Here is a 22,968-nt window from a genome sequence, read left to right as displayed (position 1 = left end):
CTAAAATACACTCCCAGTGGGAGGCGGTATAGCATTTGCACGGCTGATAAAAACTGCTAGCGAGCAAACAACTCGGAATGACCACCTTTGTTTTCAGAAAATCAGGTAAGACATTCCTACCCTAATTTTAAGTTTCTCTGACGTCCTAGTGGATGCTGGGAACTCCGTAAGGACCATGGGGAATAGCGGCTCCGCAGGAGACTGGGCACAAAAGTAAAAGCTTTAGGACTACCTGGTGTGCACTGGCTCCTCCCCCTATGACCCTCCTCCAAGCCTCAGTTAGATTTTTGTGCCCGGCCGAGAAGGGTGCACACTAGGGGCTCTCCTGAGCTTCTTAGTGAAAAGTTTAGTTTTAGGTTTTTTATTTTCAGTGAGACCTGCTGGCAACAGGCTCACTGCAGCGAGGGACTAAGGGGAGAAGAAGCGAACTCACCTGCGTGCAGAGTGGATTGGGCTTCTTAGGCTACTGGACACCATTAGCTCCAGAGGGACCGAACACAGGCCCAGCCTCGGAGCTCGGTCCCGGAGCCGCGCCGCCGGCCCCCTTACAGAGCCAGAAGCAAGAAAGGGTCCGGAAAAATCGGCGGCAGAAGACATCAGTCTTCAACAAGGTAGCGCACAGCACTGCAGCTGTGCGCCATTGTTACTCAGGCACACTTCACACTCCGGTCACTGAGGGTGCAGGGCGCTAGGGGGGGGCGCCCTGAGCAGCAATGTAAAACACCTTGGCTGGCATAAATACACCACATATAACCCCCAGGGCTATATGGGTGTATTTTAACCCCTGCCAGAATTACCAAAAAAGCGGGAGAAAAGGCCGCCGAGAAGGGGGCGGAGCCTATCTCCTCAGCACACGGGCGCCATTTTCCATCACAGCTCCGCTGGAAGGACGTCTCCCTGACTCTCCCCTGCAGTCCTGCACTACAGAAAAGGGTAAAAAAGAGAGGGGGGGCACTAATTTGGCGCAGTTTTATATTAACAGCAGCTATAAAGGAAAAGCACACTTGATAGTGGTATTCCTGTATATATATATAGCGCTCTGGTGTGTGCTGGCATACTCTCCCTCTGTCTCCCCAAAGGGCTAGTGGGGTCCTGTCCTCTATCAGAGCATTCCCTGTGTGTGTGCGGTGTGTCGGTACGATTGTGTCGACATGTTTGAGGAGGAAAATGAGATGGAAGCGGAGCAATTGCCTATTATACAGTTGTCACCCCCTAGGGAGTCGACACCTGAGTGGATGAGCTTGTGGAAGGAACTGCGTGACAGTGTCAGCTCCTTACGACAGACAGTTGACGACATGAGACAGCCGGCTAATCAGCTTGTGCCTGTCCAGGGGTCTCAAACGCCATCAGGGGCTTTAAAACGCCCGTTACCTCAAATGGCAGACACAGACACGGATACTGACTCCAGTGTCGATGATGAGTAGACAAACGTGACTTCCACTAGGGCCACACGTTACATGATTGAAGCAATGAAAAATGTATTGCATATATCTGATAATACAAGTACCACTAAGAAGGGTATTATGTTTGGTGAGAAAAAACTGCCTGTAGTTTTTCCTGTATCCAAGGAATTAAATGAAGTGTGTGATGAGGCGTGGGTTTCCCCCGATAAAAAACTGATAATTCCTAAAAGGTTATTGGCATCGTACCCTTTCCCGCCAGAGGATAGGGCACGTTGGGAAACACCCCCTAGGGTGGATAAAGCGCTCACACGCTTGTCTAAACAGGTAGCACTACCCTCTCCTGATACGGCCGCCCTAAAGGAACCTGCCGATAGAAAGCTGGAGAATATCCTAAAATGTATATACTCTCACACGGGTGTTATACTGCGACCAGCAATAGCCTCAGCCTGGATGTGCAGTGCGGGCCTGGCGTGGTCGGATTCCCTGACTGAAAATATTGATACCCTTGATAGGGACAGTATATTATTGACTATAGAGCATTTGAAGGATGCATTTCTATATATGCGTGATGCACAGAGGGATATTTGCCGACTGGCATCAAGAGTTAGCGCGCTGTCCATTTCTGCAAGAAGAGGTTTATGGACGCGGCAGTGGTCAGGTGATGCGGATTCTAAAAGGCACATGGAAGTATTGCCTTATAAGGGGGAGGAGTTATTTGGGGTAGGTCTATCAGACCTGGTAGCCACGGCAACTGCTGGAAAATCCAAATTTTTACCCCAGGTAGCTTCTCAACCTAAGAAGACGCCATACTATCAGGCGCAGTCCTTTCGGCCCCATAAGGGCAAGCGGGCAAAAGGCGCCTCATTTCTGCCCCGTGGCAGAGGGAGAGGAAAAAGGCTGCAACAAACAGCCAGTTCCCAGGAACAAAAGCCCTCTCCCGCCTCCGCAAAGTCCTCAGCATGACGCTGGGGCTTTACAAGCGGACTCAGGCACGGTGGGGGCCCGTCTCAAGAAGTTCAGTGCGCAGTGGGCCCACTCGCAAGTGGACCCCTGGATCCTTCAGGTGGTGTCTCAGGGGTACAAATTGGAATTCGAGACGTCTCCCCCTCGCCGTTTTCTAAAGTCTGCTTTACCGACGTCTCCCTCAGACAGGGAGGCAGTATTGGAAGCCATTCACAAGCTGTATTCCCAGCAGGTGATAATCAAGGTACCCCTCCTACAACAGGGAAAGGGGTACTATTCCACACTATTTGTGGTACCGAAGCCGGACGGCTCGGTGAGACCAATTTTAAACCTAAAATCCTTGAACACTTACATACAAAGGTTCAAATTCAAGATGGAGTCACTCAGAGCAGTGATTGCAAACCTGGAAGAAGGGGACTATATGGTGTCTCTGGACATCAAAGATGCTTACCTACACGTCCCAATTTACCCTTCTCACCAAGGGTACCTCAGGTTTGTGGTACAGAACTGTCACTATCAGTTTCAGACGCTGCCGTTTGGATTGTCCACGGCACCCCGGGTCTTTACCAAGGTAATGGCCGAAATGATGATTCTCCTTCAAAGGAAGGGAGTTTTAGTTATCCCTTACTTGGACGATCTCCTGATAAGGGCAAGATCCAGGGAACAGTTGGAAGTCGGGGTAGCACTATCTCAGATAGTGCTGCGCCAGCACGGTTGGATTCTCAATATTCCAAAATCGCAGCTGATCCCGACGACACGACTTCTATTCCTAGGGATGATCCTGGACACAGTCCAGAAAAAGGTGTTTCTCCCGGAGGAGAAAGCCAGGGAGTTATCCGAACTAGTCAGAAAGCTCCTAAAACCAGGCCAAGTCTCAGTGCATCAATGCACAAGGGTTCTGGGAAAAATGGTGGCTTCTTACGAAGCAATCCCATTCGGCAGATTCCACGCAAGAACCTTCCAGTGGGATCTGCTAGACAAATGGTCCGGGTCGCATCTTCAGATGCATCAGCGGATAATCTTGTCTCCAAGGACAAGAGTGTCTCTCCTGTGGTGGTTGCAGAGTGCTCATCTTCTAGAGGGCCGCAGATTCGGCATTCAGGACTGGGTCCTGGTGACCACGGATGCCAGCCTGAGAGGCTGGGGAGCAGTCACACAGGGAAGAAATTTCCAGGGCTTGTGGTCAAGCCTGGAGACATCACTTCACATAAATATCCTGGAGCTAAGAGCCATCTACAATGCTCTGAGCCTAGCAAGACCTCTGCTTCAAGGTCAGCCGGTGCTGATCCAGTCGGACAACATCACGGCAGTCGCCCACGTAAACAGACAGGGCGGCACAAGAAGCAGGAGGGCAATGACAGAAGTTGCAAGGATTCTTCGCTGGGCAGAAAATCATGTGATAGCACTGTCAGCAGTGTTCATTCCGGGAGTGGACAACTGGGAAGCAGACTTCCTCAGCAGACACGACCTCCACCCGGGGAGGTGTGGACTTCACCCAGAAGTCTTCCACATGATTGTGAACCGTTGGGAAAAACCAAAGGTGGACATGATGGCGTCCCGCCTCAACAAAAAACTAGACAGGTATTGCGCCAGGTCGAGGGACCCTCAGGCAATAGCTGTGGACGCTCTGGTAACACCATGGGTGTACCAGTCAGTGTATGTGTTCCCTCCTCTGCCTCTCATACCCAAGGTACTGAGGATCATAAGAAGGAGAGGAGTAAGGACTATACTCGTGGCTCCGGATTGGCCAAGAAGGACTTGGTACCCGGAACTTCAAGAGATGCTCACAGAGGACCCGTGGCCTCTACCTCTAAGAAAGGACCTGCTCCAGCAGGGACCCTGTCTGTTCCAAGACTTACCGCGGCTGCGTTTGACGGCATGGCGGTTGAACGCCGGATCCTGAAGGAAAAATGCATTCCGGATGAAGTCATCCCTACCCTGATCAAAGCCAGGAAGGATGTAACCGTACAACATTATCACCGTATTTGGCGTAAATATGTTGCGTGGTGCGAGGCCAGGAAGGCCCCTACAGAGGAATTTCAACTGGGTCGTTTCCTGCATTTCCTGCAAACAGGACTGTCTATGGGCCTAAAATTAGGGTCCATTAAGGTTCAAATTTCGGCCCTGTCGATTTTCTTCCAAAAAGAACTGGCTTCAGTTCCTGAAGTACAGACGTTTGTCAAGGGGGTACTGCATATACAACCTCCTTTTGTGCCTCCAGTGGCACCTTGGGATCTCAATGTAGTTTTGGGATTCCTAAAATCACATTGGTTTGAACCACTTTCCACTGTGGACTTAAAATATCTCACATGGAAGGTGGTAATGCTGTTAGCCCTGGCTTCAGCCAGGCGTGTCTCAGAATTGGCGGCTTTATCCTATAAAAGCCCTTACCTAATTTTTCATACGGACAGGGCAGAATTGAGGACTCGTCCTCAATTTCTCCCTAAGGTGGTTTCAGCATTTCACTTGAACCAGCCTATTGTGGTGCCTGCGGCTACTCGGGACTTGGAGGACTCCAAGTTGCTGGACGTAGTCAGGGCCCTGAAAATATATGTTTCCAGGACGGCTGGAGTCAGAAAATCTGACTCGCTGTTTATCCTGTATGCACCCAACAAGCTGGGTGCTCCTGCTTCTAAGCAGACTATTACTCGTTGGATTTGTAGTACAATTCAGCTTGCACATTCTGTGGCAGGCCTGCCACAGCCAAAATCTGTAAAAGCCCATTCCACAAGGAAAGTGGGCTCATCTTGGGCGGCTGCCCGAGGGGTCTCGGCTTTACAACTTTGCCGAGCAGCTACTTGGTCAGGGGCAAACACGTTTGCTAAATTCTACAAATTTGATACCCTGGCTGAGGAGGACCTGGAGTTCTCTCATTCGGTGCTGCAGAGTCATCCGCACTCTCCCGCCCGTTTGGGAGCTTTGGTATAATCCCCATGGTCCTTACGGAGTTCCCAGCATCCACTAGGACGTCAGAGAAAATAAGAATATACTTACCGATAATTCTATTTCTCGTAGTCCGTAGTGGATGCTGGGCGCCCATCCCGAGTGCGGATTGTCTGCAATACTTGTACATAGTTATTGTTACAAAAATCGGGTTATTATTGTTGTGAGCCATCTTTTCAGAGGCTCCTCTGTTATCATGCTGTTAACTGGGTTCAGATCACAGGTTGTACGGTGTGATTGGTGTGGCTGGTATGAGTCTTACCTGGGATTCAATATCCTTCCTTATTGTGTACGCTCGTCCGGGCACAGTATCCTAACTGAGGCTTGGAGGAGGGTCATAGGGGGAGGAGCCAGTGCACACCAGGTAGTCCTAAAGCTTTTACTTTTGTGCCCAGTCTCCTGCGGAGCCGCTATTCCCCATGGTCCTTACGGAGTTCCCAGCATCCACTACGGACTACGAGAAATAGAATTATCGGTAAGTAAATTCTTATTTTTGTCAATATCTGCAAGTTCTCCACTCATTTCCCCATTCGTACAAACCTCAAAACAGTGCAGACCAGACCACTCACTCAAAAAGAGCGATCTACATCTTTTGCACAAATTGAAGTAGTTCCAATGTTTCTGGCTGGATACCCAGGAAACTGCTTGGGAATCTACCATTGATTTCTCCTTAGAGTGAGAATTCATGCAATGAGATTCAAACTAGGATAGGAAAACTCTCCATCAGTGTTGTGATTAGAGAAAATTTCTAAGATGTACTTCTCACTGAAGCTGAGTTACTGTATTTGTCCTCACTGGGGGTATCTTTCTTTTATATATGGTAGTACTTGCCCTCTGTGTGACATCTTTTTGGCGTGACATTACTACTTTAACTACTACTGTCACAGGGTTAACCCTTAACCTCACCCTTCCCAATCTCCTACTATGTTCGACAAACACACAGACACACATAGTTTGCACAGGTGTGGTTCATTAGATCGACATGAGTTAGGTTGACATACATTGTGTCTACCACGTTTGGTCGACATGAGGTTTTCTTTAACTTTTTTTTATGTTTACTTTGAAAAGTGACGGGGAACCCCAATTAGTGCACCGTAACCCCTCGTATGGCTCGCGAAGGTTCCTCGCTGCACTCGGCACAGGTTACCGTTCCCAATTGTAGTCTACGTGAATCGTTAAGTATGAAAAAGGTCACAAAATGAAAAAAATTGTGAAGAACTCATGTCGACCTATTGACCATGTCGACCAAACGTGGCCGACTCAATGTATGTCGACTTAACTCATGTCGACCTAATGACCGCCATAAAGTTTGCACACATGCTGAGCCGCTAAACTTGAAATGGAACATAACTGGAAGAACAGTAGCCACACTCATGCCAGAAGTTACTAATCATATTTGGTTCATATTAAATATAAAACACTAATTTACAGTATAATAAAGTTAATCCATAACATTTGAACAGTTGTCACAACGGGTTGCATAGGAAATCCTGGCAGTCAGGATCCCAACAATAAAGATATAACACACAATCGGGCATAATAATAATTATTAATAAACAAAATTCACAGAAAAAAGGCTGTGTGTATGTATGTATATATATATATATATATATATATATATATATATGTGTGTGTGTGTGTGTGTGTGTGTGTGTATATATATATATATGTATGTATGTAATGTGTGTGTATATGTATGTATGTATGTATGTATGTATGTATGTATATATATATATATATATATATATATATGTATATATATATATGTGTATGTATATATATATATATATATATATATATATATATATATATAAAAATGGAGAATAGCGCCAAGGCTAATCCACACACACAATGAAATATAGTGGATGTGATCAAATGAACAATATTTTGACACCCCCCATGGGTCAATGGGTGGCAGCTCGTGCCCAGTATATAGAAATCCTATAATTTTAGAATTTTGATAACACCATTAGGCGCTCTATTGCACTTCATTTTTTATTTATATAAAAATGTGTGTAAAAAAAATACACATATAGCTAATTAGCAATAATTAGCCTCCACTCAAACCACACTAAGATTCAATAAAGCAGCTCCCACTTAGTACCTGGAATATTAAAGTGCACTAATATATAAAAAATAAAAATAAATCAGAGAGCGCTCAATAAAGATAAATTATTACATTTATTAAAACAATCGACAATAAAATAATTATATGTATATCTATATGACGTTATCGCCACAATAAAAAGTCTCTTAATGTGAAATCCGCAGCCTTGAAGGCTATAGTTTTGCATTAGTGACCAGCGTCCTTAGTGTATGTTAGAAACCATAGAACAGTTCTTAGTAATAGGTATACATGCAGATGTAGTTCAAGAGTATAATCACTTAAAGTGCTATGCTCTACCTCCAAAGTGAATGTCTCACCATGTGTTATTGCAAGGCTTTAGTGCTGAGAGATATGTATACAGGAATCAGCAGCAGCAGGCACAGCTTTCAGTCCGCGGCTATTAGTCAGTATTACCCCGCTTAATAATGGTAGATGTTTTCCCGGGGACCTCACCGTAAATATAAGCTAGCCGACAGCTGGCATCCAATGCAGCACTTTTTTAAGCAAGTTGTCAATCACGGAGGGAGGGCGCTTTGTGAAGATTCTGCAGGAACGCTGTCCTAGCACTAAAGAACTTGCATTAACACATGAGGGGGGCAGATATAACATGTACAGAGAGAGTTAGATTTGGGTGGGGTGTGTTCAAACTGAAATCTAAATTGCAGTGTAAAAATAAAGCAGCCAGTATTTACCCTGCACAGAAACAAAATAACCCACCCAAATCTAACTCTCTCTGCAAATGTTATATCTGCCACACCTGCAGTGCACATGGTTTTGGCCAACTGCTAACAAATTTTCTCTTGTGTCCAAGAGGATGCTAGGGTCCATATTAGTACCATGGGGTATAGATGGGTCCACCAGGAGCCATTGGCACTTTAAGAGTTTAACAGTGTGGGCTGGCTTCTCCCTCTATGCCCCTCCTACCAGACCCAGTTTAGAAAAGGAGCCGTCACAGCTAAGGGAGCTCCATAGGAGTTCTTTTAGTTTTATTATTTTTAATATGAGTTTAGGCAGAGGGAGGCTGCTGGCAACAGCCTCCCTGCTTCGTGGGACTAAGGGGGGGAGTAGTGCCCGCCCTGTGAGGTCTAAGCCACTTACTCCGCTGACAGGACACTGAGCTCCTGAGGGGATAGAACGATCGCCGCCACAGGGGATCGCTCACCCCAGCAGCATGCCGCCACCCCCTTACAGAGCCAGAAGATCGTGGGAAGTTAGTCACCGCCCCCCCTGACAAGCGGGGAGCCGGTGTGAAGATGGCTGCAACAGGGTAGGGAGCGCGGTATTAACCGCGCTCCGGAGCTCAGAGGCACACTGTGAGGGGCGCCTTGAGCCAGCGCCTACACCTGCACTGGTCAGCAAGCCTGTCGGGGTCCCTGGATCTCAGCCAGCATATACCTCAGGCAAGTATAATCCTTGTGAAGAGCGGGAAGACGCGCCATCTTCAGGGGCCGGAGCTTCTCAGAGCGGACCCAGCAGCGTTCAGCACCATTTTCTCTGCCTGCAGTCTTCAGCGCTGTCTCTCCACATCAACTCCAGCTATCTGTACAGTACCAGGGAGTTGTAGAAGGGGCGGTAGGCAGTGTGTATTCTGTGTCTACCTATTAAGAAGCACAGTCAGCGTGAGGTGGGGATTCCCCTGTTCCTCAGAAGCGCTGTGTGTGGGTTGGCTCCAATCTCTGTCTTTCTGCCATTCTTGGGGGGGAAACTCTGTCTGCCATTACCCTGTGTGTATGTGGGGATTGCAAGCAGCCATGTCTAGAGACTTTGTATCATATGCTGCAGAGAATATATCTTCTCAGGAAGATCCCATTCCATGTAATCAGGATTGCACTGTTGTAGCGCATATCCTGGCTAGAGAAGCGGAGTGGTTAGCCCCTCTTAAAGGGGTTATTTCTCAGATTTCTGAGAGGGTTGCACAGACTGAGAATGTTACTCAGGCTTTACAGTCCACCATGGCAGTATGGTCCGGTTCTGTTCCCTTGAGCCCCTCTGCGGTACACCCTCAAAAACGTGCTCTTGCCCAAATTACGCAGGATGACACGGATACCGATTCTGACACAGCAGACGGTAATGGGGTTGTGTTGAAGGGGGCGGCATCACTTGCTAAGGGGGTGCAGTTGATGATTGAGGCCATGAGAGAGGTATTGAATATTGCTGACGCAACTCCTGAGCAGGTTGAGGAGGCTTACTTCACTGATAATAAGAAAGCCTCGCTAACCTTCCCTGCATCTTTAGAATTAAATGCTATTTTTTGAAAAATCCTGAGAAAACCCGGAGAAAAAATTCCAGATCCCAAAAAGGGTTCTGGTTGCTTTTCCCTGCCCTAAGGAAGATAGGAAAAAATGGGAAACCCCGCTTATAGTTGACGCATCTGGCTCCAGACTGTCAAAGAAGGTGATCTTACCTGTCCCAGGATCTACCGCATTGAAAGAACCGGCAGCTCGCAAGGTTGACACTACGCTCAAGTCCATATACACGGCTTCAGGGGTGATACTGCGGCCTACTATTGCCTGTGCATGGATTTCTAAAGCTATAGCAAAGTGGTCAGGCACACTACTGGAAGACTTGGCTATGATGGATAAGGGTGACGTTGAATTGTTTTTACGTAACATACAGGATTCTGCGGGATTTATGGTAGAATCCATGAAAGACCTGGGTTCCATGGCTGCAGGGATCTCCTCCATGTCCGTCTCGGCTCGCAGAGGTCTCTGGCTGCGCCGATGGTGTGCAGACGCGGAATCCAGGTGAAGTGTGGAGAACCTACCCTACACAGGTAGGCGCTGGATGCATGGATTTCCACGGCAATCGCGGATAAGTCTCCATTTCTTCCCTCAGCTGGACCGGCTACGAATAAAACTTTTTCTTCCGATACGTCACAGTCCTGTCGGCCCGCTAGAACTAGAAAGAACAATCTCTCTTAACACCTTCTTTAGAGGAGGTAGGGCTAAATCCAAAAAACCTGCACCTGCAGGTTCCCAGGACCAGAAGTCTACTTCTGGTACTTCAAAATCTTCGGCATGACGGTGGACGGCACAGCCTGGAGGTCGGTCAGGTGGGAGCAAGACTCTGGCATTTCAGCCACGTCTGGGTGTCGTCGGTCCTGCATCCCTGGGTGCAGGATATTGTGTCCCGGGATACAGGCTGGCTTTTCAAACTCTTCCACCTTACCGATTCTTCAAATCAGGCTTGCCAGCTTTGCTGGCAGACAGAGCTATTCTACAGGAAGCTGTCCGAAAATTGGAACTGTCGGAAGTCATTTATCCAGTTCCACCTCATCAAAAAAACAAGGGTTACTATTCAAACCTTTTTGTGGTACCGAAGCAGGATGGTTCGGTCTGGCCAATTTTGACCTTGAAATCGTTAAACCCTTATCTAAGGTAGTTAAAATTCAAAATGGAATCTCTGAGGGCGGTGATCTCAGGTCTGGAGAAGGGGGAGTTTCTGGTGTCCCTGGACATCAAGGATGCGTACCTCCACAATTCCCATTTGGTCGCTGCATCAGGCTTATCTTAGGTTTGCACTGTTAGACGATCACTATCAGTTTCAAGCACTACCATTCGGTCTCTCCACGGCACCAAGGTGATGGCGGAGATGATGGTTCTCCTCCGCAAGCAGGGGGAGAACATAATTCCATACTGGACGACCTGATCAAGGCATCGTCCAGGGAGAAGTTGTTACGGTCAGTTGCTCTCACGACGCATCTGCTCAGGGAGCATGGTTGGATCCTGAACCTTCCAAAGTCCCATCTGGAGCTGACAAGGAGGCTGTCTTTCCTGGGGATGATCCTCGACACCGAGGTGCAGTGTGTTTCTCCCAGTGGAGAAAGAGTTGGTGATACAGTCAATGGTTCGGGATGTCTTAAAGCCTGCCCGGCAGAGGCAGAATTCTGGGAGGCAACGGAGTCATCTGCCGCCGGGCTCCTGCTCTGAAGGGGGCACCTCTCCTCCCATTCCGTGACACCATTGAATTAAGTTATTTGATAGCTTCCGCTGTCTTTTCAGTGTCCGACTTCCTCACTGGTCCCTGCATCTTACAAATCACACCCTCTTTATTATACTGAATATACACATTTTACAAGTGTCACACCCAGGATTAGAAACCACAACCTATTACACTGGAATCAGTCACTTTACTGATGAAGCTGTTTGCTCCTGTATAGGAAATATGAGAATTTTAACTATATTAAGATACTTCTCTGACAATTACACGTAACTTCGACATATAGTTAGAATTCTCATAACTCCATCCATGGCTAGTTATTAAGTGGCAGCTAATATCAATAGCAGTGTTATACCTGTGTTTCATTGGTTGCATCTTCAACTGATATTTGGAATTGACTCCTGTCTCTCCTTTTCACCAACAGGTAACTACAGCAGAGAGCTGATCACTGTGTGTTTATTGCTAAAAAGATATATTTGGTAACTACAGCAGAGAGCTGATCACTGTGTGTTTATTGCTAAAAAGATATATTTGGTAACTACAGCAGAGAGCTGATCACTGTGTGTTTATTGCTAAAAAGATATATTTGGTAACTACAGCAGAGAGCTGATCACTGTGTGTTTATTGCTAAAAAGATATATTTGGTAACTACAGCAGAGAGCTGATCACTGTGTGTTTATTGCTAAAAAGATATATTTGGTAACTACAGCAGAGAGCTGATCACTGTGTGTTTATTGCTAAAAAGATATATTTGGTAAATTGTTAAGTGGATTAATATCTGTAGTCAGCAAAAACTTTGTGATTGACTGGGGCTTAGATTTCACATTTGGTAGTTGATTAGCACCTTTTGGTGGAGGGTTGCTGTGTGGGGGAGGGGGTTTTAATCACAAAGAGCATGTGTTTGTAGACTTACTTAACCAGTATAGTATAGGACGTCAGGCCTATAAGGACGTTGCAGTGCCTAGTATATGAAGTGGCTAGTTATTAAGTGGCAGCTAATATCAATAGCAGTGTTATACCTGTGTTAAACCGAAGGAAAACAGAAGGCAAACAAACTTACAAGTTAATAGAAGGACGACGTTACAACCACAAAACTCTGGAACTTTATGTGGCCTCTCCTCGCCTCAAACATGAGAACACCAAGACCAGGCTTACCACCTCTCTGGCTGAGAACATCATGTCTGCCCCTGGGCCTAACCATCAAGATGAACAGGGAACTGTGGGGGCACAGCATTAGGACCAGGATCAGCAGGGACATCCCCATTGCGTCTGAGTATGCCCCCCTCATTCTCCTACCCACCCGAACTAAGTTCTGATCAAAATGTTAACCCACTCCCACTTCTGCCACTAGTTACCTGCTATTGTGTGTGTTTTTTTTTTTTTTTTTTTCTCTCTCCATTGATCGCTTCCAACCCATGTGTTTTTCCTGTAATGTTTACCTCCACTGATTGCACACCTTTCCATTGTGCCCTACATGCAGGGTACATCATACTACTACATAAGCATCAGTTTTCCCATATATGAACTTGGCCCTTGTATGGCTCACCTCCCACAGTGTAACCTTCAAAGTGCGCCCAACATGGCTGCCCCATATGGTACACTTGTGGATGGGATGAAAAATACATGGACCTTGTGGTTTTGTTGGAACCCTACTCTAATCTGTAGGACTCTGAAATCACCCCCATTTTGTGTCATCTCTTCTAGGGGTAGACTATTCCACCCTGGGTAATCCTACGCTTAGCGCCCAAGACGGCTGCTGCACTTGGTACCTATAAGGGTGGAATACACAACCCTTGGAAGTTATTACCCAAAATGCCTCCACCAATCCTGCGTTATGCTTTCTGTGGACTTAAGATTTTTCTTTTATGTCTGTGTTGCTTGTCTATTGTTGTATTACTCAAATCCTCTGTATCATGTGCACTGTTTTTGATGTCTGTAAAGCGCCTTGAGTCCTGTTGGAGAAAGAGCGCTATATAAATAAAAATTATTATTATAATTATTATCAGTAAAGTGTCTGCTGTTAGTGTAACAGGTGGTGGGTTCTAATCCTGGGTATGACTGCTAAGAAATGTGTGATTTAAAATAAAAGACAAATGTATAAATACAGTACAGTATATACATTTATTTTCAACATACATACATTCATACATACATACATTCATTCATTCATACATACATACATACATACATACATACATACATACATACATACATTCATTTATCTTAATATAGGAAATAGGGGGGCACCAATATTTATTTCCACCGGCCAACTGGGACGAACTTACGCCACTGCTGCCCGGGTATCGTTTCATCAGTGCATCCGCCTTTTGGGGAAGATGGTTACCTCCTACGAGGCTCTGCAGTATGGAAGGTTTCCTGCTCGGTCCTTTCAGTTGGATCTCCTGGACCAGTGGTCGGGATCTCACCTACACCTGCATCCGAGGATACGTCTGTCGCTGAAAGCAAGGATTTCACTCCTCTGGTGGCTACAACTGCCACACCTTCTGTAAGGCCGCAGGTTCGGGGGTTCAGGACTGGATCCTTCTAACCACGGATGCAAGTCTCAGAGGTTGGGGAGCAGTCACTCGAGGGTAAACCTTCCAAGGAAGGTGGTCAAGTCAGGAATCCCTTCTTCCTATAAACAACCTGGAGCTAAGAGCCGTGTACAACGTTCTTCTTCAAGCAGCACACCTTCTACAGGGTCAGGCTGTTCAGGTGCAGTCGGACAACGTGACCACGGTGGCCTACATAAACCGACAAGGCGGAACGAAGAGCATAGCTGCAATGTCAGAGGTGGCAAGAATCCTCCTCTGGGCGGAAAGGCACGCAGTGACGATGTCAGCAATCTTCATTCCGGGAGTAGACAACTGGGAAGCGGACTTCCTCAGCAGACACGATCTCCATCCAGGAGAGTGGGGCCTCCACCCGGAGGTGTTCGAGAAGGTAATCGGTTGGTGGGGTATACCTCACATAGACATGATGGCCTCCCGACTCAACAAGAAGCTGCGGAGGTACTGTTCCAGGTCGAGAGACCCACAAGCAGTGGTGGTGGACGCACTTATGACACAGTGGGTGTTCCAGTCAGTGTATGTGTTCCCTCCACTTCTTCTCATTCCAAGAGTTCTACAGCTTGTAAAAAGAACAAGGGTTCAGGCAATCCTCATTGCTCCGGACTGGCCAAGGAGGGCTTGGTACATGGATCTGCTGGATCTACTACTGGAAGATCCACAGCCTCTACATCTTCGGGAGGATCTTCTACAACAGGGGCTGTTCGCCTATCAAGACTTACCACGGCTACACTGACGGCATGGCGGTTGAGCGACAGATCTTATCTCGGAAGGGTATTCCAAGCGCAGTTATTCCTACCTTGATACAAGCTAGGAAGAGAGTAACGTCTAAACATTACCATCGAATTTGGAAAAAATATGTGTCTTGGTGTGAATCCAAAAAGTTTCCTGCGGTGGAGTTTCAACTTGGACGGTTTCTCCTATTCCTGCAAGCAGGTGTGGACATGGGCATGAGATTGGGGTCACTAAAGGTCCAAATTTCGGAGTTATCCATTTTCTTCCAGAAACAATTGGCTTCCCTCCCTGAGGTTCAGACCTTTTTGAAAGGGGTTCTGCACATCCAGCCTCCCTTTGTGGCACCGACTGCTCCCTTGGACCTTGACGTGGTGTTGCATTTCCTGCAGTCGGATTGGTTTGAGCCTTTACAGAAGGCTGAGATCAAGTTTCTCACGTGGAAGGCTATCACTTTGTTGGCCTTGGCTTCTACACGACGTGTGTCGGAATTGGGGGCTTTGTCCTGTAAAAGTCCCTATTTGGTCTTCCATGAAGATAGGGCGGAACTCAGGACGCGTCAACAGTACCTTCCAAAGGTTGTGTCGACTTTTCATATCAACCAACCTATTGTGGGTGCCAGTGGCTACTGACTCCTCGATTACTTCAAAGGCCTTGGATGTTGTGAGGGCTTTGAAGATGTATGTGAGGAGGACTGCGCGTCACAGAAAATCGGACTCTGTTTGTCCTGTATGATCCCAAGAAAATTGGATGTCCTGCTTCTAAGCAGACGATTTCTCACTGAATCAGGTTCACTATCCAGCATGCTTATTCTACGGCAGGATTTCCATTACCGAAATCTGTTAAGGCCCACTGTACTCGTAAGGTGGATTCTTCCTGGGCGGCTGCCCGGGGTGTCTCGGTTTTACAGCTTTGCCGAGCGGCTACTTGGTCTGGGTCGAACACGTTTGCTAAGTTTTACAAGTTTGATACTTTGGCCTCTGAGGACCTCAAGTTTGGTCAAGCAGTTCTGCAGGAGCCTCTGCGCTCTCCCTCCCGTTCTGTGAGCTTTGGTACATCCCCATGGTACTAATATGGACCCTAGCATCCTCCAGGACGTAAGAGAAAATAGGATTTTAATTACCTACCGGTAAATCCTTTTCTCGTAGTCCGTAGAGGATGCTTGGGCGCCCTCCCAGTGCTTTGTTTTCCTGCTGTGGTTACTTGGTCAGTACTGCTTTGTTCTTAGTTAAGTACTGTGTTATTACTTGGTTCAGTAATGTTCTTCAGCTGTTGCTGAGTTTTCCGGCTTGGTTTCCGGGTTTGCCTTGTTTGTGTGAGCTGGTATGACTCTCGCCACTATCTGTGTAATTCTTTCTCTCGAAGTATGTCGTCTCCTCGGGCACAGTTTCTAGATTGGGTTTGGTGGGAGGGGCATAGAGGGAGGAGCCAGCCCACACTGTTAAACTCTTAAAGTGCCAATGGCTCGAGGTGGACCTGTCTATACCCCATGGTACTAATATGGACCCCAGCATCCTCTATGGACTACGAGAAAATAATTAAAATCCTATTTGCTTCTACGATCAACTCTGAATTACCCCCATGGTGAGACATTCACTTTGGAGCTAGAGCATAGCGCTTTAAGTGATTATTCTCTTGAACTACATCTGCATGTATACCTATTACTAAGAACTGTTTTATGGTTCCTAACATACACTAAGGACGCTGGTTCCTAATGCAAACTAAAATATAGCCCTCAAGGCTGCGGATTTCACATTAAGAGACTTTTTATTGTGGTGATAACATCATATAGATATACATATAATTATTTTATTGTTGATTGTTTTAATAAATGTAATAATTTCTCTTTATCGAGCACACTCTGATGTTTTTTAATATAACAGTCGGGATCCTGACAGAATGCCGACAGTGGCATCACGACGGATCACAGTATTTCAACCCTGCCCCTAATCCTACCTCGCCTTATGCTAACCGCCCCCTCGTGCAACCTAACCCCCCCGTCGTCGTCCCCACAGCCTAACACTACCCATCCCTTGTCGCAGCCTAACCCTATCCCCACACACACACACACACACACACACACACACACACACACACACACACACACACACTCGGCCAGTACTTTCCTACAGGACTCTTCTTTAGGGATGATTACACACACACACACTGCTGACATCACAACCCCACATTCAACCACCAAACATTTTGCCTCCCCCTTCCCTGTTCTTTGTAAACATGAGCTATAATCAGTATACCACAGTGACCAAACAAATACAGTACCATTTACAGTGCATCCGGAAAGTATTCACAGCGCTCCACTTTTTCCTCATTTTGTTATGTTACAGCCTTATTCCAAAATGGAATAAATAGATTTTTTCCCCTCAAAATTCTACACACAATACCCCATAATGACAACGTGAAAAAAGTATTTTTGAGATTTTTTGCAATTTTTTATTTTTACATGTACATAAGTATTCACAGCCTTTGCTCAATACTTTGTTTATGCACCTTTGGCAGTAATTACAGCCTCAAGTCTTTTTGAATATGATGCCACATGCTTTTCACACCTATCTTTAGGCAGTTTCACCTATTCCACTTTGAGCACCTCTCAAGCTCCATCAGGTTGGATGGGAAGCGTTGGTGCACAGCCATTTTCAGATATCTCCAGAGATGTTCAGTCGGATTCAAGTCTGGGCCACTCAAGGACATTCAGAGAGTTGTCCTGAAGCCACTCCTTTGATATCTTTGCTGTGTGCTTAGGGTCGTTGTCCTGCTGAAAGATGAACCGTTGCCCCAGTCTGAGGTTAAGAATGCTCTGAAGCAGGTTTTCATCCAGGATGTCTCTGTACATTGCTGCATTCATCTTTCCTTCTGTCCTGACTAGTCTTCCAGTTCCTGTCACTGAATAACATCCCCACAGCATGATGTTGCCACCACCATGCTTCACTGTAGGCATGGTATTGGCTTGGAGATGAGCGGTGCCTGGTTTCCTCCAAACATGAAGCCAGAGAGTTCAATCTTTGTCTCATCAGACCAGAGAATTTTGTTTCTCACAGTCTGAGAGTCCTTCAGGTAAATTTTGGTAAACTCCAGGCGGGCTGCCATGTGCTTTTTGCTAAGGAGTGGCTTCCATCTGGCCACTGTACCATACAGGCCTGATTGGTGGATTGCTGCAGAAATGGTTTCTTTCTGGAAGGTTCTCCTCTCTCCACAAAGGAATGCTGTAGCTCTGACAGAGCGACCATCGGGTTCTTGGTCACATCCCTGACTAGGGCCCTTCTCCCCCGATCGCTCAGTTTAAACGGCCGGCCAGCTTTAGGAAGAGTCTTGCTGGTTCCGAACTTCTTCCATTTACGGATGATGGAGGCCATTGTGCTCATTGGGACCTTCAAAGTAGCAGATATTATTCTGTTCCCTTCCCTAGATTTGTGCCTCGAGACAATCCTGTCTCGGAGGTCTACATTGCTTTGACTTCATGCATGGTTTGTGTTCAGACATGCACTACTGTCAAGTGTGGGCCCTTATATAGACAGGTGTGTGCCTTTCCAAATCATGTCCCATCAAATTAATTTACCACAGGTGGACTCCAATTAAGATGTAGGAACATCTCAAGGATGATCAGTGGAAACAGGATGCACCTGAGCTCAATTTTGAGCTTCATGGCAAAGGCTGTTTAATACTTATGTACTGTACATGTTATTTCTTAGTTTATTTTTATTTTTAATAAATGTGCAAAATTATCGAAAACTTTTTTTTTCACATTGTCATTATGGGGTATTGTGTGTAGAATTTGAGTAACTGTAACATAACAAAATGTGGAAAAAGTGAAGCGCTGTGAATACTTTCCGGATGCACTGTACATTTATTCTGTACTGTCATATGGTATTAAATTTCTTAAAACTTTATTTTGCAATCTGCCATTTTTGTTGGTAGAACCATACTGAAAACATGTAACTGCCTGTGTTTACAGTACCCCAATTCCTGTTCCCTGTAAAAACTTAAATATATATTTAAGAACACCCTTTAAGTTATAATATCAAGGTTTTTTTTAGCTGGGGTTATATATAGAAATCTAGCATTAACTACACCATACATTACCAGAAGGTCTAAGCAAAGTTTAATAATAATAATACTCATTAGTACATATGTGTGGCGGGCATTTTTCGTGTTCTGGATCTGGATCCTCGCTCATGTTTTGGATCTGGATTGGTTTTGCCAAAACCACCCTTTTAGGTTTTGGTTTTGGATCTGGATGATTTAAAAAACAAAACAAAACACAAAAACAGCTAAGATCACTGAATTTGGGGGTAATTTTGATCCTGCTATATTATTAACATCAATAACATTAATTTCCACTCATATCCAGTCTACTCTGAACACCTCACACCTAACAATATTGTTTTTAGGCCAAAAGGTTGCACCGAGGTAGCTGGATTACTTTTATAAGTGACACAAGTGTGCGGCACAAACACCTGGCTCATCTAGGAGTGACACTGCAGTGTCAGACAGGATGGCGCTTTTAAAAACTAGGCCCCCAAACAGCACATGATGCAAAGAAGAAAAAGAGGTGCAGTGAGGTCGCTGGGTGACTAAGCTAAGTGACACAAGCGTGCGGCACAAACACCTTGCCCATCTAAGAGTGGCACTCAGTGGATGAATGTCGAAAGTGGCCCGCAATTTTTCAGGCCACCGACAGCATCTCCTGCACGCCTCTGTAATTTTTCAAAAAATCCTGCACCACCAAATTAATTGTATGTGCAAAACGTGGGACGTGCTGGAATTTGTCCAGATGTAATGCACGCACAATATTGGTGGACTTATACGGCAGTACCACTGGATTTATACGGCTGTACCCCTGGACTGTACTTATATGGCAGTACCCCTGGACTTATATGGCAGTACCCCTGGACTTATATGGCAGTACCCCTGGACTTATACGGCAGTACCCCTGGACTGATGGCAGCACAGGACACCACCACTGGACTGATGCAGCACAAGACAGCACCACTGCACTGGACTGGACTTAAACAGCAGCACTAGACTTATGGCAGCACAGGAAACCACCACTGTGAATGGACTGATTCAGCACAAGATACCACCACTAGACTGATGCAGCACAAGACAGCACTGGAATGACGCAAAAGAGCAGGTCGCCACCCCACGCGCCACACCACTTTCCCGCACAGACACTAAGGAGACACGAACTCTCGCTACACTCTCCAGTACTGGAGTGAAAATGGCGGCGACGCGCGGCTCCTTATATGGAATCTAAATCCCGCAAGAATCAGACAGTGGGATGAGGACGTTTTGCCTCGTTATGGTTTCAGAGTCTGGCGGGAAGTCCCGAACCGGACTTGGATCTGGGCTCGGGACATGATGTTCAGTAGGGTTTGGTTTTCAGGGAACCAAACCCGCTCATCCCTACTCATTAGAGAGTCTAGTAGAAAAACTCAAATGACAAAAAAACTAGAAATGAAAGCAGACAAAGGTGAACCCTGCCAATGCAAATTGTAGAACTGCAGAAAAAGTAATGCATCACTTGTTTAGGGTGGACCTGCAGAGTTGTACATTTGACAAGTAAACTGGTTCTTCATTCCACCAAAATGTTGACAGCTGGCTCCTACCAGCAAAATAAACCAAATCCCAATTACCCAGTGGGACTGGAATGGACATACTCACTGGGTAGAATCTGTAGGAAATGAGGATGAGTCACCTAGGGTCCATGGACCCTTTTACCTCATTAGTGCATGTTCTATATGTGCTGTGAATTCCATGGAAATAAATGTAATACCATTCATCAGTGTTGACAAACGTCAACATCCAGCTTCAACACTGTGATAACTGGCTGGAATATATTATGGGGGGAATTCCAACTGAGGACTTACGGATTCTCCCAGGCCAAACTAGTCCGACACCCGCCGTGCTTTATGGCAGCAGGATTTCACCCAAAAGTGTTCAAATAGGGGTGCAAAATGGCCAGACGAAGGGTGCAAGTTGGGCTGTCGTCGCCGGTGTTTGAACACCTTGGCCATGGCAATTCACCTCCTTCACCCACAATTGAATTTCCCTAGTGTTACATAATTTGCAAATAGCTGAAGACATGCTATGCATTTATTTTACATATGTATTAGTCTCTCATAGCATCCTTGCACATAAATGTGTGATATACAATTCTCACTGGTGCCAGACCGACATACCCAAATACTCAAATCAATTTCTGTTCAAGTGCATTTTGATTTTTCTCAATCTGAAAACAGTACCCAGAAGGACCATTGAGATTTAAGACCATGGGGTTATTCAAGTAGCTCCAACGATTTTGCAGCTATCGAATTCACCCCCCTGCGTATGCAATTGCAGGCCGTTTTTTAGGCCAATGACTTTTCAGTAATTTTTTTTTTAGCGAGAAGGCATTGGTGAAAAACGCCTCAAAATCGTCGAAAACAGCCCACATTTTCGCCAGCTTAGGTGCAAAAACACGTGGATTCTCCGACCAACGTGTTTTTCACTTCTGCTGAATATTCCTCCTATGCAGAAGAACGGCCCTTCTATTGAATAGGGCAAATCTTCATTTACCCTAAAAAATTGTGAAAAGTGCAGTTTTTCGCCTAGGCAAAAAAAAAAACGCCCTAATTGTATACCCTCTTGGAATTGTTCAAGTGTGTTGTTTTCGATATGATTTAAACACCTTGAAATGTGTCTTTTTTTACTAAAGCATTGTGACTAATAATTTCTAGAGGGGATGTGGTCAAATATAATACATGGACAGTAATTTAAATGTTCATTGTAACCATTTTTAATATTTGTAAGTAGAAGAATATGTTTAAATATGAAAACGTTTGTATTTTCTATCTTATGTATTTATATTTTTGTGTAATTCCAGAAACATGCCCGAAATGTGAGCACCCACGCGCGTATTTCATGCAGATCCAAACCAGGTCAGCTGATGAACCAATGACTACATTTTACAAATGCTGTAATTTGCAGTGTGGACACAGATGGAGAGACTAATCCTTTGTTCTAGCTTCTTAACAAGTGTACAGTGTTTGAAACCTGAATGAAATGTTTATTTAAAGTATATTATATTATACAGGGTGATTCAAAAGTCGCAGTACACCCTTTTGTTTCAAAAACTGTGCAGGAATGGGAAAACTGAATACTCCAGTAAGGTATGGGTGAGGTGGGATATCTTTTAGGGTACGTACCGAACATGGGCGCCATCTTAAAATCTGCCATCTTGAATCTAAGACAGTTTTTTCAAATTTCCTGCACCGTTTTTGAAACCAAAGGGTGTACTGCGACTTTTGAATCACCCTGTAGATCTGTTGTACTGAAGCGTGCCAACACAGCCTATTGCTGACTGTTTTGGTGTTTGTTAACCTAGTTACGTTTTGCATCCCACAAAAGAACATTCTCTAAACTCAAAAGAAAAAGAAAACAAATTGGGTGGAACCTTACGATGAAAAGTATTTAAATAATATTGTTCATATTATCAATATTGTTCATATTTACTATCAAATAAGTTCTGGCTATGCTTGATTTAATCAGTATACTATTTTTTTTTTTTTAACTGTAAATAAAAGGTTGACATTTTTGTAATACATGAAGTTAAACTAAAAGAAAAATACCTAACTTAAAATAGCTTTGATTTTGTATTATAAAAATGTAAGTTAATTCTCTATATGCTGTTATTTTGACTCCGTGCTTTTGAAATGTATAAAGAGCAAAAATCTCTTGTGCAAGTTTTGTGCAACCTAAATAAAATGAATAAATATGTTCCCTGCCTTCTTTTTATAAAAATTATACGGCACGCTATTATAACTAGCATTACTGCATCACAGAGTTCATTTTCTGACCAAAGCACTATTTGTGTATATCTGTTTTCCTCCCACATCCCAAAAATGTGTTGGTAGGTTAATTGGATTCAGACAAAACTTGACTTTAATGTTTCTATGGTAGGGAGTTTACACTGTTAGGTACACTGTGGCAAAGACTGATATGACCGACATATATTTGGAGCTGTATAAATAACAATACTGATATGTTGTAAAGTAAATTTGCTCATACCCCTTTCACACCACTGAAATAACCTGTGCGTCTGTGATCACCTTTTGCAGCAAACTACATTCATTTCTGCCGTGCCTTTAACATCAAGTCTCAAGTCACAGCTTAGCCACTCTGTTGTATTATGTTATTTCAAGCTGCGGCCTAGTCACAATTTATACAGCAAAACCCTGCAGTTTGCCATTCTGTCATCTCCCAGTCTGAGGCTATTTTACATTTAACTCCTGCCTTGCTGTGTATCCAGTTTTCATCA

General features: G+C 45.1%; 1 protein-coding gene across 1 annotated transcript in view; it reads left to right on the top strand.

Annotated features, from left to right (window-relative positions):
• The window catches only part of POLR3K (RNA polymerase III subunit K), a 58,848-nt gene extending 36,421 nt beyond the window's left edge, over nt 1-22,427 (top strand). The window contains exon 3 of the mRNA XM_063934222.1: nt 21,535-22,427. Within this exon, the coding sequence (XP_063790292.1) occupies nt 21,535-21,662 (128 nt within the window). The 3' untranslated portion in view covers nt 21,663-22,427. The remainder of the gene's footprint in view (nt 1-21,534) is intronic.
• The last annotated feature ends 541 nt before the right edge of the window (nt 22,428-22,968 follow it).

Source organism: Pseudophryne corroboree, chromosome 7, assembly GCF_028390025.1.
Source record: "Pseudophryne corroboree isolate aPseCor3 chromosome 7, aPseCor3.hap2, whole genome shotgun sequence".
Lineage (NCBI taxonomy): Eukaryota > Metazoa > Chordata > Amphibia > Anura > Myobatrachidae > Pseudophryne > Pseudophryne corroboree.
The sequence above is the reverse complement of the archived record's forward strand: the minus strand, read 5'-3'. Positions and strand labels throughout refer to the sequence as shown.